Genomic DNA, 21,115 nt, shown 5'->3' with positions numbered 1-21,115 from the left:
AAGAGATGACATACACTGTTATGTTTCACAAGAATTTAATCCATATATTCCTGTCAAAAGTGTGCCACATGATACCCAGCAAGATAAGCAAAGAAAAAGCTTATACTGAGAATCCCAACATATACCCAGCTCCTCCAACAAAACTTCAAGAACAAAACTATTCTAATAAGATACACTCTCCCCTTTAAAATGACACAAAGAATAAAAAGTATAAGCACAGTTTTTAAACAAACTTACAGAAATATCACAGGGTTCACAAAGAATAAACGTGACTTTACCTTTGGTTTTTTGTTCAGCAGCCTGAAAGAAGAAAAGAACAAAACTAATCAACTACTTGTCTATACTCAAAATGATACCTAACAATTACAGGGCTTCAGGCCTGCAGAAACTGCTTGCATAAAAGAGGCATCAGCTTCAATGAAGGACTGAAAAATGTGAGTTTAACTCTAGGTATTAGGAATGTAAGGAAGACTGATGGCAAAGAGACAGTACAAAACCCGGTGAGCAGTCTGGCACTGCCCCATCTACCCACCCAGCCTTCTGCCACTTCAGAGGCTTTCTGAACCAAGCAGTTCAGCCACAAACTTTTTAACACTCAGAAGAATTAACTTCATGACTTTGTGCAGTATCCCTCTGAATCCATACAAACTATTCGTCTACACAGATCAAGTGCACATTTTTATGAAGACTCATATTTTCTTTTTTTTTCCTGTTTGGAATCTACCCACTTTGTTGATGCCAAATAATTTTTATCCTGGAAAATACAGTGATCAAATCCTGTCCATCTCCTAAGAGTTATTTAAGATTAGAATTGTGTAATCCAGAAAATGAGGCAGGAGAATGCACACTACAGAAAATGTGCAACAGCCTCCGAATCTTGAGCCAGTTCAGTACCAGCTGAGACTAATCCAGCTGACTGGGAGCAATAACATCAGGAGATGTTAAGAGGTTGGGGAGTGCTAATAAACTGCCACCACTGCTCTTGCAGGAATTTTCTGAGCCCAGCCTCACTCAGAGTCATCAGGACTGACCACCTGTGTCAGAATCAGTCAAGGCTGCAGGGTCAGTGTCTCTATGTTACACATAAAAGTGAATATTTAATTTAAAGCAGTAACATGAACAAACCTTTTTCTGAGCACCTTCCTTCTTTTTCTTTTCTTCCTGCTTTTTCTTTTTCTTTTCTTCCATCAAATGTTCCTCTTCTTGTGTTTCTTGTTCTTTCTCCCTGATAAGAATAAAGATTGGGAAGGACTTTTCAGTAAGATAAAAGTTTATCTAGGAAGGTTAATAATTCATACTTATATTGCTAACTTTCTCCATCTCATGTCTAAAAAAGGCGGCTGTAATAAAAGCATTGAAAAAAGCTGTTCCAAAATCAGAACCAGTGACAAATGCAATAGTAAGCAATGAAGATTTAGAAAGAATCAATTTGGAACCTCTTTCCACAATCACTCAAAAGTGCTACTTAATATTAGCACATTCTAGGGAAAGAGAGTTTCAAACTGAAAAACAGGGAAGTAATCCAGATGGTTAATCCAAGTTCTGCTGCTTCTCAAGAGCTACCATTTACAATATACCTTAAAGATCATGAGTGAATTCAGTACTTCCCAACTATTTTTCTTAGTCTGATAAAACACATCCTGTATTCGTTTCTCATATGCATTAGGTTTGCTCTCAAGAAGCTGTAAACTCAAGCCCAGACGAATTCAAGTCATCCTATTTTGTGCTCATCTTATAAATTCTATCTGAAGAATTTGCAGGAATACAAAACACAACTGTTATAGTAGCATCTTGGTTAAAATTTAACCTAAGTTATCCCAAATCAAGGACATCTATAGGAAACCTCACCATCCTTGCTTTCTTTGTCCATCACCATAATAAATGGTTGTAACAATGACCCCCCCCCCCCCAACATCCTTTTAAATAAATACCAATGCAAGTAATTCTTTGACTTCTCTACAACCATTTCATCTTCCTTGACAGCTCTTCAGGTCCTGACCATTTATCAGCCTTACAGATGTTCTGAGAAAACTCCATTTCTGATGGGCTAAACCCATGACCATTACTATTATTAGGTCTGATGTCTCCCAGTTATTCGAGATCACTTGTAGCCTTCTTACTACTTGTAACTTGCCAAAGCTCTCAGTCCTCCCTTATTTTTGGTTGGGGGGGAGGGTGTGGGGGGCTGGGTAAAGAACATCTTGGTAGTTATATAATTACAGACTTAGAACAGGTCTGCAGGGGCTGGGAGTTCTTTATCTAAAGGAGAAACAGATTTTGAACATCATGTCTTCAAACATTCCCCTGTCATATTTTCCCTTTTAACAGCACCTTCATTTCCCTTTAACATGTTCGCACATTGTTACAGTTTCCCTTTTTATAAAAAAAAAAGAAAAGAAAGTAACATTGTAGTCCATTTTTTGAGATTTTGACTGCTGAAGAGTGAATTAGTTTTTAGCTTTTTCACTTGCCTGAAAACACTGAGTCTGGCCACTGCAAATGCTTTACTGCTTGCAGAGATGCTGCACTGTGCTCCAGACTAAACTAAAAGCAGCTTCCCTTCCCTTGTGCTACCCCAGACAATAAACATCACACTGAGCAACCCAGAGGTCTAAACACAGGGGTTCCTTTCCTTTTAGACACCTGACAGCACTCAAACTATTTACAGAAGTGACAGATACAGCAGGCCCCAGAGCCTGGAATAGCAGCCGGAGGTCAGGCACATCTGGAAGTGCTTGGTGCACAACTGGAGGTCAGGACGTGGAGACTGGCATTAGATATTTGTACTTTAAATGCTGTATCACTTTCTGTCATGAGCAAAAATTCATCACCTGCATGACTGCTCAACCGTGTGCCAACTTCAAAGGGCCACTTTTCAAATACTGTGCTGTAAATCAATGTTTGAGAAACACTGGCTCTGAAGAGCTGCAGGTGGGTATTAGCATCACATACTTAACACTGCACTTCAGAAAAGGGCACTTGAAGTTGCACTTTTAAATGGCTTGTTCTAGGACTTTGCAGCAAGTGATGACTGACTTTACCACAAGAAACGGAGTTGAAACCATAACAGATCTGCCTTTAGTCCTGCTCACTCCGGAGGAGAACAGAAGTCCCCAGGATTTCAGTCACTACAAAGTAACAACATCCAGTCCCTTCATTTCCAGTGCTCCCTACCCAAGTCACATCAGACTCTACAAAGGCCACGTCTTCAAGGGAACTCTCCCAAACTCTCATGCTATTGCCAAGGGAAGTTCCAGCCTTTTTTGTGTTTTTAAAGTGGGTGAATGAAATGAGGAACTTTCTGGTTTTCCATTCTTAGTACTTAAGAAAACCTGTGACATTACAGCAATTCCAAACCACCACAATGGCATTTAAATTCCATTCAGTAGTCAGTGCAGTATTTTAAACAAAAACCCACCAGTGCTTTGCTTAATGTGCAGGTTTTTTAAGCTACTGAAGTACCTAATTCCCAACTTTCTTATTAAGTTCCCCCCAATACGCACACACACACACACACCCCCAAGTTCCTCTCATGGACTCACAGAATCCCAGGTTTGAAGAGACCTCAAGGATCATCTGGTCCAACCTTTCCAGATAAAAGCATTGTCCAGACTAGATGGTCCAGCATCCTGTCCAGGTGAATCTTAAAGGTGTCCAGTGTTGGGGATCACCTTCCATCCCTGCCAGACTCTCATCACTTACCCTGGACTCCACCATCAACTGCTCTATTTCCAGTCTCTCCATCCTCTAAAGGTGGTTCTGTTTTGCCATTTCCCACGCAATGCTATGCTATTCCCTCCCTTACACAGGTAATACACCATGCTAGAGGATTTTCCAAATCAAACAAGAGCAAACATTTTGCTCCATTATAAATACAATCTATTTTATTGTCATATCAATTACAACATAAGAGGCAGAGTGCCACTCCTAGAGAAAACCTGTTTGGGTTTGTTTAGGGGTTTTCTTTCATTCCTAAGATTAAATTCACCTCAGATTACCTCAGAAAATGATACTGTAATTTTTAATGGAGTTCCATTATCAAACCTGATTTACATAATGACACTTCTGAACACATGTGCTTTAAATATGCTTAAAATAGAAATAAAGCTCCAAGTGGCCTCTCAGATGGCAACTCTCGCTGTCGCTTCTAGGCAGAAATTAGTCATCCAAGAGCAAAACAAAAGGAAAACAATAAAAATATTGCTACATAAAGCTTGATTACATTGTCAAAGGCATGTGTCGCAGTCTTACTTCCTGAGTGACAATTTAATCTTCATTACAGGAAATATGCTAAAAAAATTATGAATACAAAGCTCACATGATTTAAACCAGAAGTGTCTTCGAATATACTGGTAGGAGTTTGCTTTTTCCATGTATATATAGATCTGATGTATCAGAATCACGGGGGATGAGCAGAGAGAAAAGAGCTCTACTATAGCATCAAGTGTTCCTTTTATAGATTGCAATTAGCTTATTAAATCAAACCTAAACCAAGGTTAGCTTTGAAGGACCCATGCTTAAGAGCTCTCTCTGACTAGCAAAGCAAACCAAAATGAAATGCAGGTCATGGTCAGACATCCTGACACAGCTATGGCTGTGTCCTGGCAATGCCTGCTGCAGAAAGGCTTAATAATCCCTTAAAAACTATCAAATTAACAAATCTGTGCTGATTCTACCTTTGAGGTAAAGAGATAACTTCAGTTTTCTATAGCTGATACAAGACACTGGATTGCTTTCACATCTGAAGCCACAGCTGGCATTCTGAATTAGCACTCATATGACACTCTAACAGGATTTTGGAATACACCTTTTGGGAATATAATTTTCTTAAAGTAGACACTATTTGTGTTATTCCACGCAAGGTTATTTATTACCCATGCAGTGTTTTAGTGTTCAGTAGTTCCTGTAATGGCCAAGGACTAGACAGAGACCTGTTTCTCTTCTCCCTCCATGTGACACAGCTCCAAATCTAACCCTAATGAGTTCTGTTTGCATAGATTTAAGATACTGAAGGTATATTTGTTTACATAGGAAAAGTGCCTGGAATACCTCTTCAAAACAGCATTCTGACCTTGGCCTACTGATGCCTTTGCCTGGTTTAGCCCAATGAGATAATAGTTCCCATAGCTTAACTATGGAATGCCTTTCTTGCACCTTAAATTCACAGCCTACTTTATGCTGGAAAAATTGACAGTTGTGGAAATCACCAGGAATATAAATGACAATGCAACACCTTAATGTAAAGCAGGAATCCTACATAAAGCAAGAGGTCAGTCGATCATCAGCAGTCTGTTTTCATGACAACTAGAATAGGGAAACTAGAACTCCACACCTGCTTCACGCTAATTTTGCTTCCTGCTTCATCTTTGTCCAGCCCAGCTCCCTGTGGCCTTTCTAGGGTAAATACTGGTGAAGGCAAGGAGCTGGGGTGACTTTAAAAGTGCAGCTTTTTTCCCTTGATAGAGGCTCAGTCATTAATCAAGAAGAGTCAAGCTGGTCCGTAACCACAAGCTCTTCAATCGCCTCAGAAGAGAAAAGAAGCACATAAAACTAGCTCAAATAAGAAAGAATATGAAAAAAAACCCAGAACAAACACACGTAGATGAAAATGAGGAAGGCTGACAACGTGTTAGCATTGCGCACATAAAAAAGTAACAATAAATCAACCTTTTAGTGCTTTATTAATGAGCAAAGGGAAGCATTCCCTTTGATACTTGGTAGGAAAGCAGGACTATTGACAGATGACCCTGTGAGGGGTAAAGTGACAGTACTGCTCTTTCTGCTTTAGCCTTCCCTGAAGAGGTCAGCTGGGAACAGATGGCCAACAACCATCCGAACTGGTGCTGAGCCTGCAGATGATGACAGCTTCACAGAGGGATTTCATAGTGCTTTTGCCTGTGTAGGGAGGCTTCACTCCACACTGGTAGCAGGCCAGCAAGGAGCCACCAACCAACCTGCTCCAGGATCTCTGACATTTGTCATTCTGGTTTCCTCACCCAAAAGGGCTGGATACAATTGCAAGCAAGAATCTCACGATACGTTTCTACGTCCTTCTTTTCCCAAATGTGAGAAGAAGGAATGGATCAAACTTCTCAGGACAAAATCCACAAACTGGCAAGGAAAAAAAGGAGATGGAACTAAATATTTTGCTACCACTCCCAATAGGAAACCAGGCCAGCAAAAGTAAGAACAGCTTAAAAAGACCCTGGAGAAATCTGATGTTTCTGTGCTGGCTGGGCCTGATATAATTTAACGTAAGACCAACTGTGTCTAAGTCATCCCAAATTACCTTAAAGAATCAGCAGAGGATGAATGGCATTCTGGAAGACTAGCAAATGGCTAAGACTGTGCATGTAACTTAAAAGGGAAAGGGATAAAACACTAGTTAACAGCTGAATCTCCGTACAAAATCTGTGGGGAGAACAAAGCCTGGACTTTTTTCCCTATACAGTAGTTCCAGGTAGTTTTTATAAGGACTAATGGGAAATAACAGAACCAACTGACTGATTTTTCAAGTAAAATGCAAAGTTTTGTTAATAAGAACATGGGCATTTTTGTTGGTTTTTTTTTACCAAGAACAAGGTAGGGAACACAAGCTAAGCAAAACTACAGTAAAATACCCACAAGTCACCCCAGCACCTCCCCTTCCAACAAGGCAGAGAACCAATGGATTTTTGTTGCAGTATGCCACATGTCCAACATTCTTGTTAAGTACTTTGCTGGCTTCATAATCATATGTATGAATACAGTATAAAGAACAACTGGCGAAACACCAGCTTTGGGGAGATAAAAATGAGATGTTTCAGCAGCTTTCAAACCAAAGGCAAAGCAACAACGTCACATATGGTCAGGGATTCATCAGCTGCTGTTGTCCAGTTTGGGACTGTGTGTACAGCAACAGAGAAACAGCAAGTGAATAGAGACCAGAAAACAGCAACAAGAAGGATCAGAGATCAAAAAGGCGGAGCCCTTGGCAAAAACTTAAATCTAAAGAGACTGCAACCCCTTCATTCAAGTAGGTGTTAAAGACAGAGATAAGAGAAGAATGGAGTAAAATCTTTCTACTTTAGCTAAGTAGCACTGAATTTAAAATTGTACAAAGATCTGGATTAGGCATAAAAAGATAATCTTCCACACTGCAGCATTTAAAAACCACCCAAACCAAACTACCCCACACATTAAACACATACCAAATCTTTATAAATACACGTTTGGAGAAAAGAGGAAAAAACTAAAGAAAGGAAAGCTTTTTATTAAGTAACACCAATACAAGACCACACCAACTCCTTGACAGACACCATTACACTGGAAACAGGAGGCCTCTACCTGTTCACAATGTAAAATCCGAGGGAATTAATGGGGGAAAGCCCTCAGCCACACCACTGTGGACAGGATAAATATATGGATAAGTTACATGTATAGGTGTGAGCAATCAGCTTGAAACTAAACCTAGTAATGTGCAGGTCTGGATGCAAAATCTGTTCCTACGGGAATCATAAATGGAGCTTAGGAAGTAGTTTCGTTTGACCTCAATTTATAATTTATTCATATCTTGTGTTGGAGATCCTCAGTCAAATCGTGCCCTGTCCTGCATTTGTCACTCATTAATACATCATTTGCTTTGACAGGGGATTCCTTCCCTTCCTCTGAAACATCAAAATATCCCCCACTGCTAACAGCTGTGGGCCTGCTTCTTTGATGCTCCCAGTGTCTGGTCAACTTACCTTGACACATTTAAGACAAATCTGCTCTCCTAGCAGGCCCAGCAGTCTGATTTCTGAGGTCACTTAGAAAATCCACAATAACTTCCTGCATGGAAACAGAGCACTAATGCTCTCAAGTTGCCTCTTACTGTACAATATAGTTTTGGCTCCAAGTCTTCTTTGTGTGTTTGCACTTATTTGATTTGTTACACAGTACTGGTAGATACCTTCAGTCCTATGATGCTCTGTGGACCCTTCTCCACCTCAGCCTGTAATTGCAAGGGATTAGACTTGATCCCTCTGTACTCCCTTCCAGGCTTTCTTTAAACCACAGCATGCTTGACTGAGGTGCAAGACATGCATGGACAACTTCATTCAGAACCGTAATTTGTGCAGGAGCAGAATGAAGCTGCTGTTTAATGACACCCAAGAACAGGGTGCGAAAAGCAACATTTTCAAGTAAAGCATCTCACTGTAATTACAGGGTAATTTCAAGTTGCCCAAGAGACTGAATTCATAATCCTGCTCTTCCAATCTGTAAAACAGAAATCCCATGATCACAAGAAAAAATAGCATCTGCATTACACACCTTGTCTCAAGGCTGCATATCTAGCAGCAGTACATGGTGTTTCTAACATGTCCAGTTGGATTACTGGTTGAAGAGTAATAATACTGGCAGGACCTCAAGGAAAGCGGCAGCTGCTGTTGTCCTGCAGGACCAAGGCTCTAACTGGAAGTTTTCAATTCGCCCAGTGTTGACTTGTTGTGACCTTACTTCATGTACACACATGGTAAACAACCACTGGAGTGAATTAAATTAGAACAAAAATAAAGCAGACTAGGTAGTTATTATCATTCAGGACATTTTTTAAAAGCATGGTGACCTGGTTTTAGCTCCTACTAGTTGATTACCAGCCACGAGAAGCAGGGAAAAGCCCCAAAGAAAAAGCCTCTATAAACTAAAGATACAGATCAGCTGTACGTGGTGAGACATAAGAAGTTTGGTGAGACCATATCTGAGCACTGCCTGAGTCCCAGTGAATCGTGTAGGGTTTGGGGGTTTTGTTTTTCATCTACAGACTTCTTTTTGTTGAGATTCTCCTGGATCATTACCAGAGAGCAAGACCATACTAATGTGCAAATGGGAATGTTTCAGGAGATGCATGTTACACCTTCATTAGTAAGTAGTGCAGACCAATAGGAGTGGACTTACAGAGCAAAACTGTACATGCAGAGGACTTGGGAGCCACATGATCCCCATTACAAATGACTACTAATCGAGAAGAGGCCCAGTCTGCTCCCATGCACCAAATGCTCATCTGCAACAGGAAAGCATTAACTGCAACCTTGGAGCAAATCACACAGGCAGTTCTATTTAAAAGGAAACTGAAATTTGCACTGCAAGACCATGCCATGATATCAAAGCACCGCAAGTAAGGAGAATCAGGTTTCCTTAAACATGAAACTCCCAATCTAAATTAACACACTCGTGTAGATGGTACTACAGGGAATGAAGCTGCTGTCACACAGGTACATCACCTCTCCTGTGAATGTGCTGCTCTCCATAACACAGTCTGATTAACGTATATACAAACTCCACTCTGGAACAAATTAAGTAGTTAGTAGGGAAATGTATAGTGTTCTAGACGATGCCCACAAAACCTCACCCTTGTAAACATTCCAGGCATGAACTGTACCAGAATTTGCTCCCTCAGTCTGCTGACACCTCTGCAGACCTCAAGTATACCATCATGTGCACTGCTCATGCTATGCAAGGACCACATATAAGAAACACCCTCGAAACCCCCAGCTTACATTATATCCACCACTCAAAGCAGGTTAGAAGCAGCAAGAAATATGCTATGAACAGCATCCCTCCTCCCTCAGCAAACATGGATCTACTCCTCTCTGGGAAATTTAACATACACACCATAAACAGTTCAGATAACTGGGTTTACTTTCACAGCACTGCCTCCCTCCCAGGCCTGATGAAATTCACCAGCAGCTGATCTAGCATCTGGTCCAGAGCTCTTCCCCAGTCTTCCTGGGACATAATACACAAAGGAAAACAGCTTTAGAATCCAGCAGCTGAGCAAGAGCACAGAATGCTGGTCTCTCTTCAGATACTATATTTGCTATTCTGGTTTCTGCAAATACTTCAGAAGACAAAAACCATGTGTGAACAGAGGCAAAGCCCCATGCTGATGAATTGCAGAAACACAGAATCAGACTGGTTTGGGTTGCAAGGGACCTTAAAGCTCATTTAGTTCCAACCCCCTGCCACGGGCAGAGACACCTTCCACTAGAGTCGGTTGCTCCAAGCCCGTCAAACCTGGCCTTGAACACTGCCAAGGATGGGGCAGCCACAGCTTGTCTGGGCACCCTGTGCCAGCACCTCAGCACCCAGTGAAACCATTCAACCAAGTATTACTGGTGAACTGACCTAGGAGCAGAAGCAACCCACAGCCAAGTTTCTGGCTCAAACTGTTTAGCTGGATTTGAAGAGCATGTCAGAAGAGCACTGCTTCCTGGGGCATTGCAAAGGAGGCAGGCAGGAAACAGGAACAGGAGCCACAGCTCCACAGGATGTTTGGTCATGCAGCACAGCTGAGCACTTCCCGGGACAGAGGAGGCTGGAGGAGATGGTCAGCAGGTCACCTGCCCCACAGCAACAGGACAGGACAGACAACGTGTGCTGCAAGACAGACAACAGGAGCACTGCTGCTGTGTGGCACACCCTCACACCCTTCAGGCCAACACCACTAAACCTTCATGCTTCCTTGTTAAAACAAACAAAAACAAAAACACACAAAAAAGCCAAGCTTGCATAACTAAAATCATGGCGCATTTCGCCCACAGGGATCTCCAACACCCTACTCCTTTCCAGCTCTTCCATCACAGTCACATACCAGTACTCAACTTTTTCTGAGCCCAGCCCCTTTGCTACCAGCAGGTGAAAGCACATTCAACTCACTGCAGGAGCTGAAAGCCAGGCTGGCATTGTCACGTATGTCAAGGTAGAACGTACAACCTACAGGATCAAAAAAAGTAGGCAACAGCATGTGTGCTGAAGAAAAATACGCTTATGAATCTGAGGTTTATGATATTTATTTTGGGGAAAAGGGTGGTGCCAACCCACCTTCAACAAAAGGTGGTAGTTCACAGCAGTGGCTCCAGTGGGATAAAAAAGGCCCTTGAAGGTGAGGTGTGGAGGAAATAATTCTTGTCTAGGTAGACCTCCTGCCACGGGCACAGTAGAAAAATGTGTCTGCACTTCTCTTACTCTCACTAAGGTATCCCATATAGGGAAGGGGCCTCTGCCATCTTGCAGAGATCCCTGCGTGTCACTCGGAATGAACCAGGGGAGGTGTGGGACACTGCTGCAAACCTCAACTCCAGGAAGCTCATGGAGACCTGGATTGGGGAGCAAAAGGACAGTGCTCTCATAGGGAGGATGTGTCTCAATATTTAGAATAGAAAAATAATGACACTATTAATTCATACTGTAGAGCTCAGAACATACTCCACAGCACAAGCCCTGCTAGCAGCAGCAACAGGAAGGGGGTACACAGTGAAAGAACATAAACAGCGTAAGACAGATATACAAGGTGTGTGTAAGCTAGTCTAGGGTACACTGGGTGTAAGGAACAAGATGCACCCCACACTGCACACAGGCTGCAGTGGAGAGCTGATGTTTCACACTATGGGTGCAAACCACCTGATTATCCTTGCTCCCAGGCACAGATTTAACTTAGTGGATGCACAGCTCCTGACATAACAAAGCAAGATAAGATGAAAAAGCGAAAACAGGTATCAACAGAACTCCTTGCTGCAGAAACCAGAAGGGAGATAAATTTAAGGTTAATATGAAGATGGAGACTTCTGTTCTTGTAAAACACTTATTCTTCTAAAAGACTTCAGAATACACAAACACATAATTTCCTCCTCCTGCATTTTTACATTTGCATGGTGAGCTCATTGAACATTCAAGTTGTTGTCTTCAAGTTTTCCAAATACCATTCTATTTAAAGGCACTCTGAATAGGGAATTCAATTTATCAAATGAAAGAAAGAAGAATTCTTAGCAGGAACCCTGGTGAGCTAATCAAGAGTCACAATAAAATGTCAGGGGTCCTGGAATTCTCTGCAGGAGGTTAACGCCAGATTTGATCCAAGTCAAGGAAGACAAAACATACTATTAAACTGTACTAAAAGTTGTGCACTGTGAATATGTTAAAGTTTAAACACAAATGAAGAAATTCTACTTCATTGTTTTAAACACTTTTTATATTTTCTTAGTGCTTAACTACAAAAACCAAAACGTTGCCCACCATCATTCAACTTAAAATACTTTCTGAAGCCATTTAGTGCATCTTCAGCTGCAATGCTGTTTTGAAAATCAATACAGCAACATAACTCAAGTGAGGTAAGAACCTTTACATTACTTTGTACCTATTGCTAGGCTTGCAATGGAATCCCCAAAATTCAGACAAAGCCATTCTATCATCCAAGATGAAGGAAACAGCAAGGTCCAAACTAGAACTTTTCCCTCCACAAATTTCCCAGAGTCTAAAAGAACTCTGCATTGCTGAAAATACAATCCTGATTTCCATCAAGTTAATCAAGTTTCAAAGTTCTCTGTTCCTCCACTTCATTTTCAATAGTAAAAGCATCTGGTTGCCAATTCCTGCCAATAATAAATTAGAACAGAGCCCCCATCAGAATGGGCCATCATCCACTTTTCAACTTAGCAAATGAACAGCATCTTCATGGGGAGAAGAGAGATAGGGTGGGGGGAGAGATGGGGAATGGAAATAGCCATAAATGATCTTCCGAGACAGGAAAAACAGTTGCAGTAAATACCACTTTGGAAATCAATTTATGGTCAATTACGATCTTAGTAATAACTATTTTATGCCTTCAGTTAGTCCATGAAACACCCAGGGGAGCAAATATTCTCAGAAATATATCCAAAATGTCTCCAAGTCCGTTATGTGATCAGTAGATGCAGACGGAATTCCAGAAAGACTAGCGCTTGCTTGTCTGGATGCTGATAGATGGACTGAGCTGGGGGGGGGGGCCCACAATTCCAGTGCAGTTGCACTATTGAGAGTGTTTCAACATCATCCAGATAAAATGGATGATATCCATCAGTCTGGGTTATTTGCTTCAAAAGCACGGAGGGGGGGGGGGGGAGGAGCCGAGGGAGAGTTGTGGTCACTGCAGTCACCTGGAAATTTGTGAAGAACATTTCATCTTCACAAATGCAAGAAAAAACTTAAAGTTGAGGGCCTCTTTTAAGCAAGCCAGTATGTGAGCATCCATCCAGTAACACAACCACTGCTTTATTCAAACATCGCACGTAAGTGTGGTATCACAATACAGAGACTGACATCACTACATCATGTACTGCTGGTGCCCTCTGAGACTTCCTTAACTTGGATTGCTCTTTTTAAAAGTGAAGGACTTGTAAGAGTTTCATTAGAACAGAAACAGTAAAAAAAATTACACATTCACAAAGCCCAGTAATTCCTATATAACATCTTTCACCTGAACCAGTACTATGGATACAGACGCTCCTCAACAGCAGCAATTCTATTACTGTGACAGACCAAATTTAGTTCCACATCTGGATCAGACAGCTCTGGTTTATGACGCTCATACTACAAAATACTAAATAGCATTTAGATTGCTACCACCAGGCTTTTTTCCTTCCGTACATGATGCATTTTCCATATTAATTTTTGAAAGGCTTAAAAAGATAAATATATACCTCTTCATAGTATACATCAGCTAATGTTACGCAAAGAGAAACTCTGTAGTTTCATAAGCAGGAAAATGAAGAGTTGTGTTATAAACATGTGTGATCAGCACTCTTATACCAATAGGTTATATTTAACTAACAGCAGTATTTTGCAGCAGCATAAAACAAGCAGGTGGCACAATACTGTGTGCTTACAGCATTAATGCCACAATACTATGAAGAGAGAGGAATTATTACATTTGCAGAGATGTAACATCTTTTGTTATACAGCCAGGGAGCCAGTGGCAAACTTGCAACTGGAGCACCCATTTCCAGGCTGAAAATATGGGAAAAATCCAGACAACAACCATTGGAAGCAATTCTCCTGTGTTAAGTAAGCTTGTGCAATTGATTTAAAACATTGAGAGAAGAGGAAATTGAGACCTACAGATAGAAAAGAATGTTAGTGAAGAACCCTACTCCAGACTGGCTTTGGTAATATACCATGTAAAGTCTTACTTGATTTACACACAAGCCATTAGGCTATGCCTGCAGTGCTAGTGAAGTTTTTAACTTCCTATTTCATATGAAATATCTTCAAGGCTATAATGAACATACATAGAGTTCAAGCAAAAATATTACAAGCAATACCAAAGACCACCTTCTGTGGCCTTCTATTAATGACTCTTTAAGACAATCCAGTGAAATGGCAGTCAGCATATCAGTGCATCTCTACAGCTGAATTTGTGTTTGCACTGTCACTGAACTGCTTTTTCTAGATGGTTTGTGTTGATGTTCTCTTGTTTACCAGTAACCAGCCACTGTTTAGAAACAAGTATCTCCATTGTCAGAACCCATGATGTTACTATCAGCCATTAAAAGGGTTTGGAATTCTAAAGAACTAGAAGACTTGAGAGTCCAGAGCAGGACTGGGAAGCAGACTGACACAACAGAGATATCTGGCTGAGCTTAAAATAGACTTGGCAGAAGTCAGCTTGAACTAACAATCGATATATGTACACACTGACCACCCAGACTGGTATCTAAGCCACTGTGAGTGCTCTGCAGCCCTCAAACAAAACAAAAAAACCTCTTCCACTTCTCATCAGGAAGTCTTGCAACACGGTACAAGAAAGAAAACTGGAAACTTCAAGCAGAGAGCACACAGAAGTGTGGGGGGAAGGAATAGGAAGGAAAACAGCACATCATACAACAGATACAGCATTCTAGGAGACAGCTCTTGACCAAGATCATAAATAAAGGCACTACCAACTATCCCTTCAGAAAGTCATCACAGGAAAACATGAGAATGGAAAAGGCCTGGAGGTGGGAGGGATAAAAAAGAGAATGGATTCACCCCCACAAAACCCCCATGGGCCACACTGAGCACTTCATAGCCCCGGGGGTGGTTTTCTTCCACCATGGGGGGGGTGGGTGTTATCTTTCCTAAATAAGCCTATAGCTGGTATTTGCATGATAACTACTTTGAGACCTATAAACATTTTTTTCTCTGGGGCTTTGTTACCACACAAGATGCCAATGGAAATTAAAAAAAGAAAAATTTAAATAAAAAACATAAAAAACTCAATCTCCATCAATCCAGAGCTTCCTGCTATAAAAGCCCAAAAGCCAAGGGATAACTATTAGCTATTTTTAATCCAAAGCAATAAGCAATTGTTAACATTTCTCATAAGCGAGCTTATAAAACAGCCTTTCCTGATTGAAATCTAAGTAAATGTGCATCTAGTTTGCCATTTTTTAAATGGCTGTACATTTCAAAACAGTGAAAAAGCAAGCTGCAGAGAGCTGTTTATTACAAATGACTTCCACCTCCATAGCCCTCAAAGGCAAACTATAAAGCTGAGTGCAGAGCTAGACAATCTGGGCACCCAGCCATAAAACATCACTGCTGCAGCACAGATAACTGTTCTCACTTGCAAGCCATCCTTGGCTGGAAACCCACGGGGAAGAGCTCCAGAAAGCAGATCTCACTACCATCAAAGCTTCTAATGTTTTAACATTGAATTCCAACTACATTCTAAACCTCAACACTGAAAAATTACAGTGCTGATGCACACCCAGGGCTAAGACCAAAACTAACTCACATTTTGATGCTTAGTACCCTGAACCATGAGACTTGAGAACAGCTGGTTATTTTACAGCTATCTTCAGTGAAACCAGCCTTTTTATCTGGATGAAGACAGAGAAGTGACATTTCTTAAAAAGACAAAGAATCAGATGCATATTTTAAAGTAATTCAGCATTTTCTGCAAGTGATACAGTCTTTGGTACAGGCTTAAAGAGCACTGTAGCTATTCTGTGCAAGAACAGTTTGTTGTGATGATCAAATTCAGACATTCTTCTTTAGTGCAGGAGATGTTAAAACATTAACAAGGTAGGAAGCTGCACAAATAGCTTCAGAAAACACCCATAACTGTGTATGGGAATCAAAATAAAGTTAATCATGCTTAAGTAATGATAAAATAAGCAGAAGTACATCTGGTAATTAAGATGTAAAACTAAGCTGTGCTTTTGGTAGACAATTTTCATCAATAGCTCGGATTCCTAAAGGAAGATCAAGTAATACTTTGATTCCTCTGCTTCCATACATTAAGAATAATCATGTTTCATTTTACCACTAGCATTTACTCGTGAAGAGACTGTGCACAGAACATAGATCACTTAGTAATGCAATTTACTGTCACTTCTAGATCATCTCCCCATTCAATAACGTATACTGCTCTTCTAAATACTATTTGCCCTGGCTGATATCTTCATAATACAGCTGAAAACCTCAAGACATTATCACTAGAAGGCATCAGCTGATCCTAAATTGGCTAGACTGCCTCGTCACAAGCATTTAAGAGGTTTCCTTATCACTCATCTTTAATACTAAGGGATCGACAAGCTCCTACCTGCAGCTACTAGGCCAAAGGGAAACCTTCTAATGGTATTACCATTATCTTGTAATCTGAATTTTAAACAATTAAAACAATAGCACTTTTGTGCTGCACATCTCTACTGTAACCAAAGATGATAAATTTTTCAGCAGTTCTCATGTTCAAAGTGTTACACGAAGCATTGATTTTTTTACAAAGCAGCAATCTGCATGCCACATTTCAGCTGTACCTTCAAAGAACTGCAGCAAAGGAACAGGCACTGAGCTGCAAGTCATCAACAGAGATTATTTTGTTTACTTAAGGTTTGACCAGTTTATTTTTAAATGTGCATTTCAGTGCTATCTAGCAATTCTTTCCAAATGAAAGCTTCTCTTTTCTGAAGCAACGGATGGCTCCACCCCGACCTCCTCCTCCTCCTCCAGCTTGGTTTGGAAGGGGGCCAGATGACAGCACTGGGGAAGGCGCGTGTTTATCTCGGCAAGGCCAGCTGCTAAGTTAACGTATTACCCCTTCCCACATACGCCAGCCCTGGTTAAGTCTGCATAGCTAAAACTGAAAGTAAACGCTGCCATTGGGCCTTTAATACCTAACTTGACACGAAGGAGGAAAGGTGTCTACATCCTACTGGATGGACTGTAAAAGTGTGGGGCACCGAGTTAACAGCAAGGCTGCAAAGCCCTTGCATGAATAAAATTCCCTGGCCTTTCTGAACGAAAGTCAGAAAAGCAACAGGGTTTATTTTTAGACCAATTTAAAGCTGTACTGTCTATAAGGCTGCAATTCAGCAACAGTTTTCTTCAAGACACAAAGAGACTACAGCCTCTGCTTGACAGACCTTTAACTTTATCCCTTTATTGTTACTCCAACTAAGCAAAGTATGGAACTTGGGAGCTTTGAGAACTTGAACTAAGGATCTTCAGGTTAAAAGTACTTTTATGTCAAATTATGCTATTTCTCATATTCAGGAAATATCCTACTATTTTCCCAAGTCTGAAAAAGCTTTTTTTTAAAAAAAAAAAAAACACCCTAAGCCTTCTTTCCCTTAAGCATCAGCTAAAGATCACAAAAGTCAACAAAAGTATAGGTATTTTAATAGGAAAGATAAACCCGGCAAAAGAAATTAAACCAAAGAGCTGATTTTTCACTCATCCCAGCAAGCTCCAGCAGCCTTTGCAATAGCAGGTAAGATAGATAACCTTCATCCATGCACAAGTGATCAGATTCGGAAAAATGCAAAGATGCCAGGTCAAAAGGGTGAACCCTGAAGTTACCACATGCTTTTTAACATCAAGACTCAAGGGCAGTATGCCAGAGTAAACTCGGCTACATTTTGTGCTAGCACAGCAATGGTACAGAGCCAGAGGCTCCCCACAAGTACACCGCCAGCAAATGGGACTCACACCTCACACCAGTGACAGCCTCACTGCAAAATAACTCATGTACTGCAACCTATGTAAGCTGCACATATAAAAGGACTTTATATCATTCACCACCAGGTTCAAGTCAGCTTTTAGATTTAAATACCGAAATGCATCAGGCTGTCAGTATGAGAATCCACAACGAAAACAGAAACGTTAAAATACGTATGATCTATTACACTGCGATCCGGCAGAGCTCTCAATAAAGATGTTTGTCTGCCTTGGTTTATTCATTACGATAAATGCTTAGTTAAAAAAACAGAATATTGCCTAAAATACAGCCCATATTAATCTGTATCAGTCTTGCCCTGAAGAAAGCCCTGAACTGCTCCAGGATCCAGCAGTTTTCATGGTGGCAGCATCCGCTCAGCCAGGGCTCAGCCCATCTTATCACACAGCCTGTGTGCCAGCCAGGTAACTTCGAGTCAGAACAGATCTGTTCTCCTCTGAAGATAAGGTCAAAGCGACACAAGCCATTATTTCCCTACTGTTAGTCTCCTTAAACAGTCATGCCTACTAAAAAAAAAAGTTGGTATTGATTTGATTTATTGTAGTTTTCTTGTACAGAAAACTACAGTAGCCTGTAGTTAGACTCAACAGTCACAGCACCCAACACCCGTTCATAACACAGCCTCCGTGATCTCACCCCCAAATACATTATTAGTCCCACAAATTAAAGAACAAGCCTCCCACCGGCTAAAGCAGTTTTTCCCTACTAGTTGTATACAAAGTCTGACATTGATACTTTAACGTTGTGGAAATAATCCCAGAAGCCGCAGCAGAAACACCACTGCATCCGGGGGGCAGGCTGCCCAGCACACACCATTTTGGGTTCACAAATCCCATTGGATATCCGAGGGCTTTCTGAATTTGAGGAACCGCAATTACAGAGAACTATGTGATTTGCTAAGCACAGGCTGCACCCACTGCAAGTCTTCTACTACTTCCTTGGGAAACACAGGGAGAACTGGCGTGTTCCTTTCGATAAATAAAGTAATATCCGATCGGAAACTGCATTTTTATTCTGGTGAACCCAAAAAACCTGCCCACTGTATGTAATTAGGGCAAGATTCTGACGGCACAGCTTGCCCAGGAGCAGTGCAGATGTTCTGCTGCTCTGTACTGGCATTGTCCTCAGCTCCACCGAGCACTGCAACACCCCCCGCCCTAGCAGCGGCCCCCCAACACCGGGGTTTAGTGGGGTTCTTATTACCTTCACTGGCCTCACGTCCAGAGCCAATTGTAGTATATAAATCAGCCTAAATTCATCAGATCCATCTTTGCACTCTCGTACGTAGCTGTATGGAACTGCCATGGGTATGACGTAGTACAGATTATTTCTAAATTTAAACTGTTACATTAACTCAATAAATGTCTTCCCCCAGATAACGCTCGAGTTGTAGCAGAAACTAAGGTAGGCACAAAGTAAGACTAACAGAATTGGATTGGATGGAAAAAGAGGGAAATAAAAACCAATTGAGTTCGATAAATCCCGTAATTGGACCGTCAACTAATTACGTATTAAGAAGATTAACCTTTGACACAAACTTGTGATACAAACAATGAAGATTCAAACAATTAATAAACTTGCAGCGTTGCCACATTTCTCAGGTTAACAGCTAAGCCTCCCCCCAGTTTCTTCCCAGTTAAAAGCAGAACTCGCTTAATGTTCTCTCCCCCACTGGGTATTTCAGGTTAGACGAAGACCTCTCTGAATGCTCTGGAGAAAATTCCAGCAGATCCTCACAGTCTCATTACAGGGGGAAAGAAGAGAGGGAAGAAGAATGGATGCGAACGTGGTAACTTGCACCAGAAAGCAGCCACTAAGGCCACGGCTGGAGCCCCAGCTCCCGGCCCAGTACATCGCTGCTGACCATACCCACAACCTCCCACTTTCCAGACTTGGGATCTTTCCCACCAGGGTAATTTCCAGGCGCGTTAAGTTATAAAGCAAGTGCACGCTCGCATGTCTACAAGAGAAGCTGTTTTACTGTCCAAGGCGCACCACAGCCTCAGGAATGGCACTTGGCTGTTTTGCACACAGCAGCTATCTGAACTGGGAAAAGGTACACAGAAAAATACTGAATTCATTCCAGCATTGGAAAAATGTATTTCTGCAAGTTCTTTAAAAAAAACAAAAAAAAAGAATTAAAATAAATGTATTTTTTTTTATGTTTTGGGGTGCCACCCATTTCACCAACAGTAAGAAACAGTAATAATAATCTGGGTTAGACTTGGAAGGAAGAGGTAAACGCTGCCTTAACAGGTCCCTTGCACTGCTGACTTCTACCATGCCCAGATGAAAGAAAGCCTATTCCCCCTTCTTACCTTTTAGTCTTTCCTTTATGGGGCTCTTTGGCAGCTTTCGATTCAGTCTTGCTGTAAGGAAACAAGTATTTTGTCTACCGTGTAGGGGTCTTTCTGACGTGTATCCTTTCTTATTCGAATGCTTTAAGTTTTTGTAAGTGTACCCGTAATTTCACGAATCTGAATACGAAAAAATCTCACACGGCCAAAAAAAAAATTTTTTTTTGTTGCTGTCGTTTAACCCCCTCAAAAAAAATCTAAAAATTTGCCACACACAAGGAAAAAAAAAACCAATAGATCAACAGGAAAACGCTATCCAAGTAGAAAAGCAAAGAGCTTCAGTGTTATCCAGCCCAGAGAAGAAGTGCAGCAAAAGCAGGTCCAATTCCAAATCAAGCTTTTGATTTCCAGTGAAGCAAAAAAAAGGAAAAATAAAAATAAGACCAAGAAACCAAGTCAAAAATACACGTTCAAGTCCCCGGCTAAATTTTTGCACGAGTGTGTCTTAAATACAAGTTTGTTTTTAGGTGTTGCAGCAAAACCCACGAAAGCCAGGATTTGGAGTTGATCGGTATGAGTTCTCGTGTGTGTGCCTTGACGGGTTCTCAGTCCACATGGAGGAGCATCTGAGGGGGTTTCAAAAGTGCAAATTAAAAAGAGAAACCGGGATCCAGAAGAGTTTTAAGATGGATCTGCCCTCAAAAAAAAAAAAAAGGGAAAAAAAAAGAAATTAAAAAATCCCAGCACGGAGCCACGGGGGATCCGGAGTCTCACATAGGCTCGGGCAAGGGGCGTCCCGCCGGGTCTGGCTCGGGGTCGGTCGTGGGGCGCAGGCCCCGCGGCAGTCTCTCGGGGAGGAGGATCCGCGCTCCTATGGCGGGGAGCCCGAAGCGACCCACCAGCCCCTGGGCGGGAGGAGGATTCCGCAGCCGCTCAGGCAGGAAGGAGCGGGCGCGGGGAGGGGATCCGGGGAGGAGGATCCAGCCAAGTCTTTCAGGGAGGGAGGGTTGAGGGACGCGCCGGGGGGAGCGGGGAAGCCCAGCAG

General features: G+C 41.6%; 1 protein-coding gene across 1 annotated transcript in view; it reads right to left on the bottom strand.

The window, feature by feature from the left end:
- The window catches only part of TNRC6C (trinucleotide repeat containing adaptor 6C), a 98,819-nt gene extending 78,072 nt beyond the window's left edge, over window positions 1–20,747 (bottom strand). The window contains exons 1-3 of the mRNA XM_031044819.2: window positions 20,092–20,747; window positions 1,126–1,225; window positions 279–300 (exon numbers count right to left, since the gene is read on the bottom strand). Coding sequence (XP_030900679.2) covers window positions 279–300; window positions 1,126–1,188 — 85 coding nt within the window. The 5' untranslated portion in view covers window positions 1,189–1,225; window positions 20,092–20,747. The remainder of the gene's footprint in view (window positions 1–278; window positions 301–1,125; window positions 1,226–20,091) is intronic.
- Window positions 20,748–21,115: the final 368 nt, after the last annotated feature.

The sequence above is a fragment of the Melopsittacus undulatus genome, chromosome 11 (genome assembly GCF_012275295.1).
Source record: "Melopsittacus undulatus isolate bMelUnd1 chromosome 11, bMelUnd1.mat.Z, whole genome shotgun sequence".
In the NCBI taxonomy this organism is placed as follows: Eukaryota; Metazoa; Chordata; class Aves; order Psittaciformes; family Psittaculidae; genus Melopsittacus; species Melopsittacus undulatus.
The sequence above is the reverse complement of the archived record's forward strand: the minus strand, read 5'-3'. Positions and strand labels throughout refer to the sequence as shown.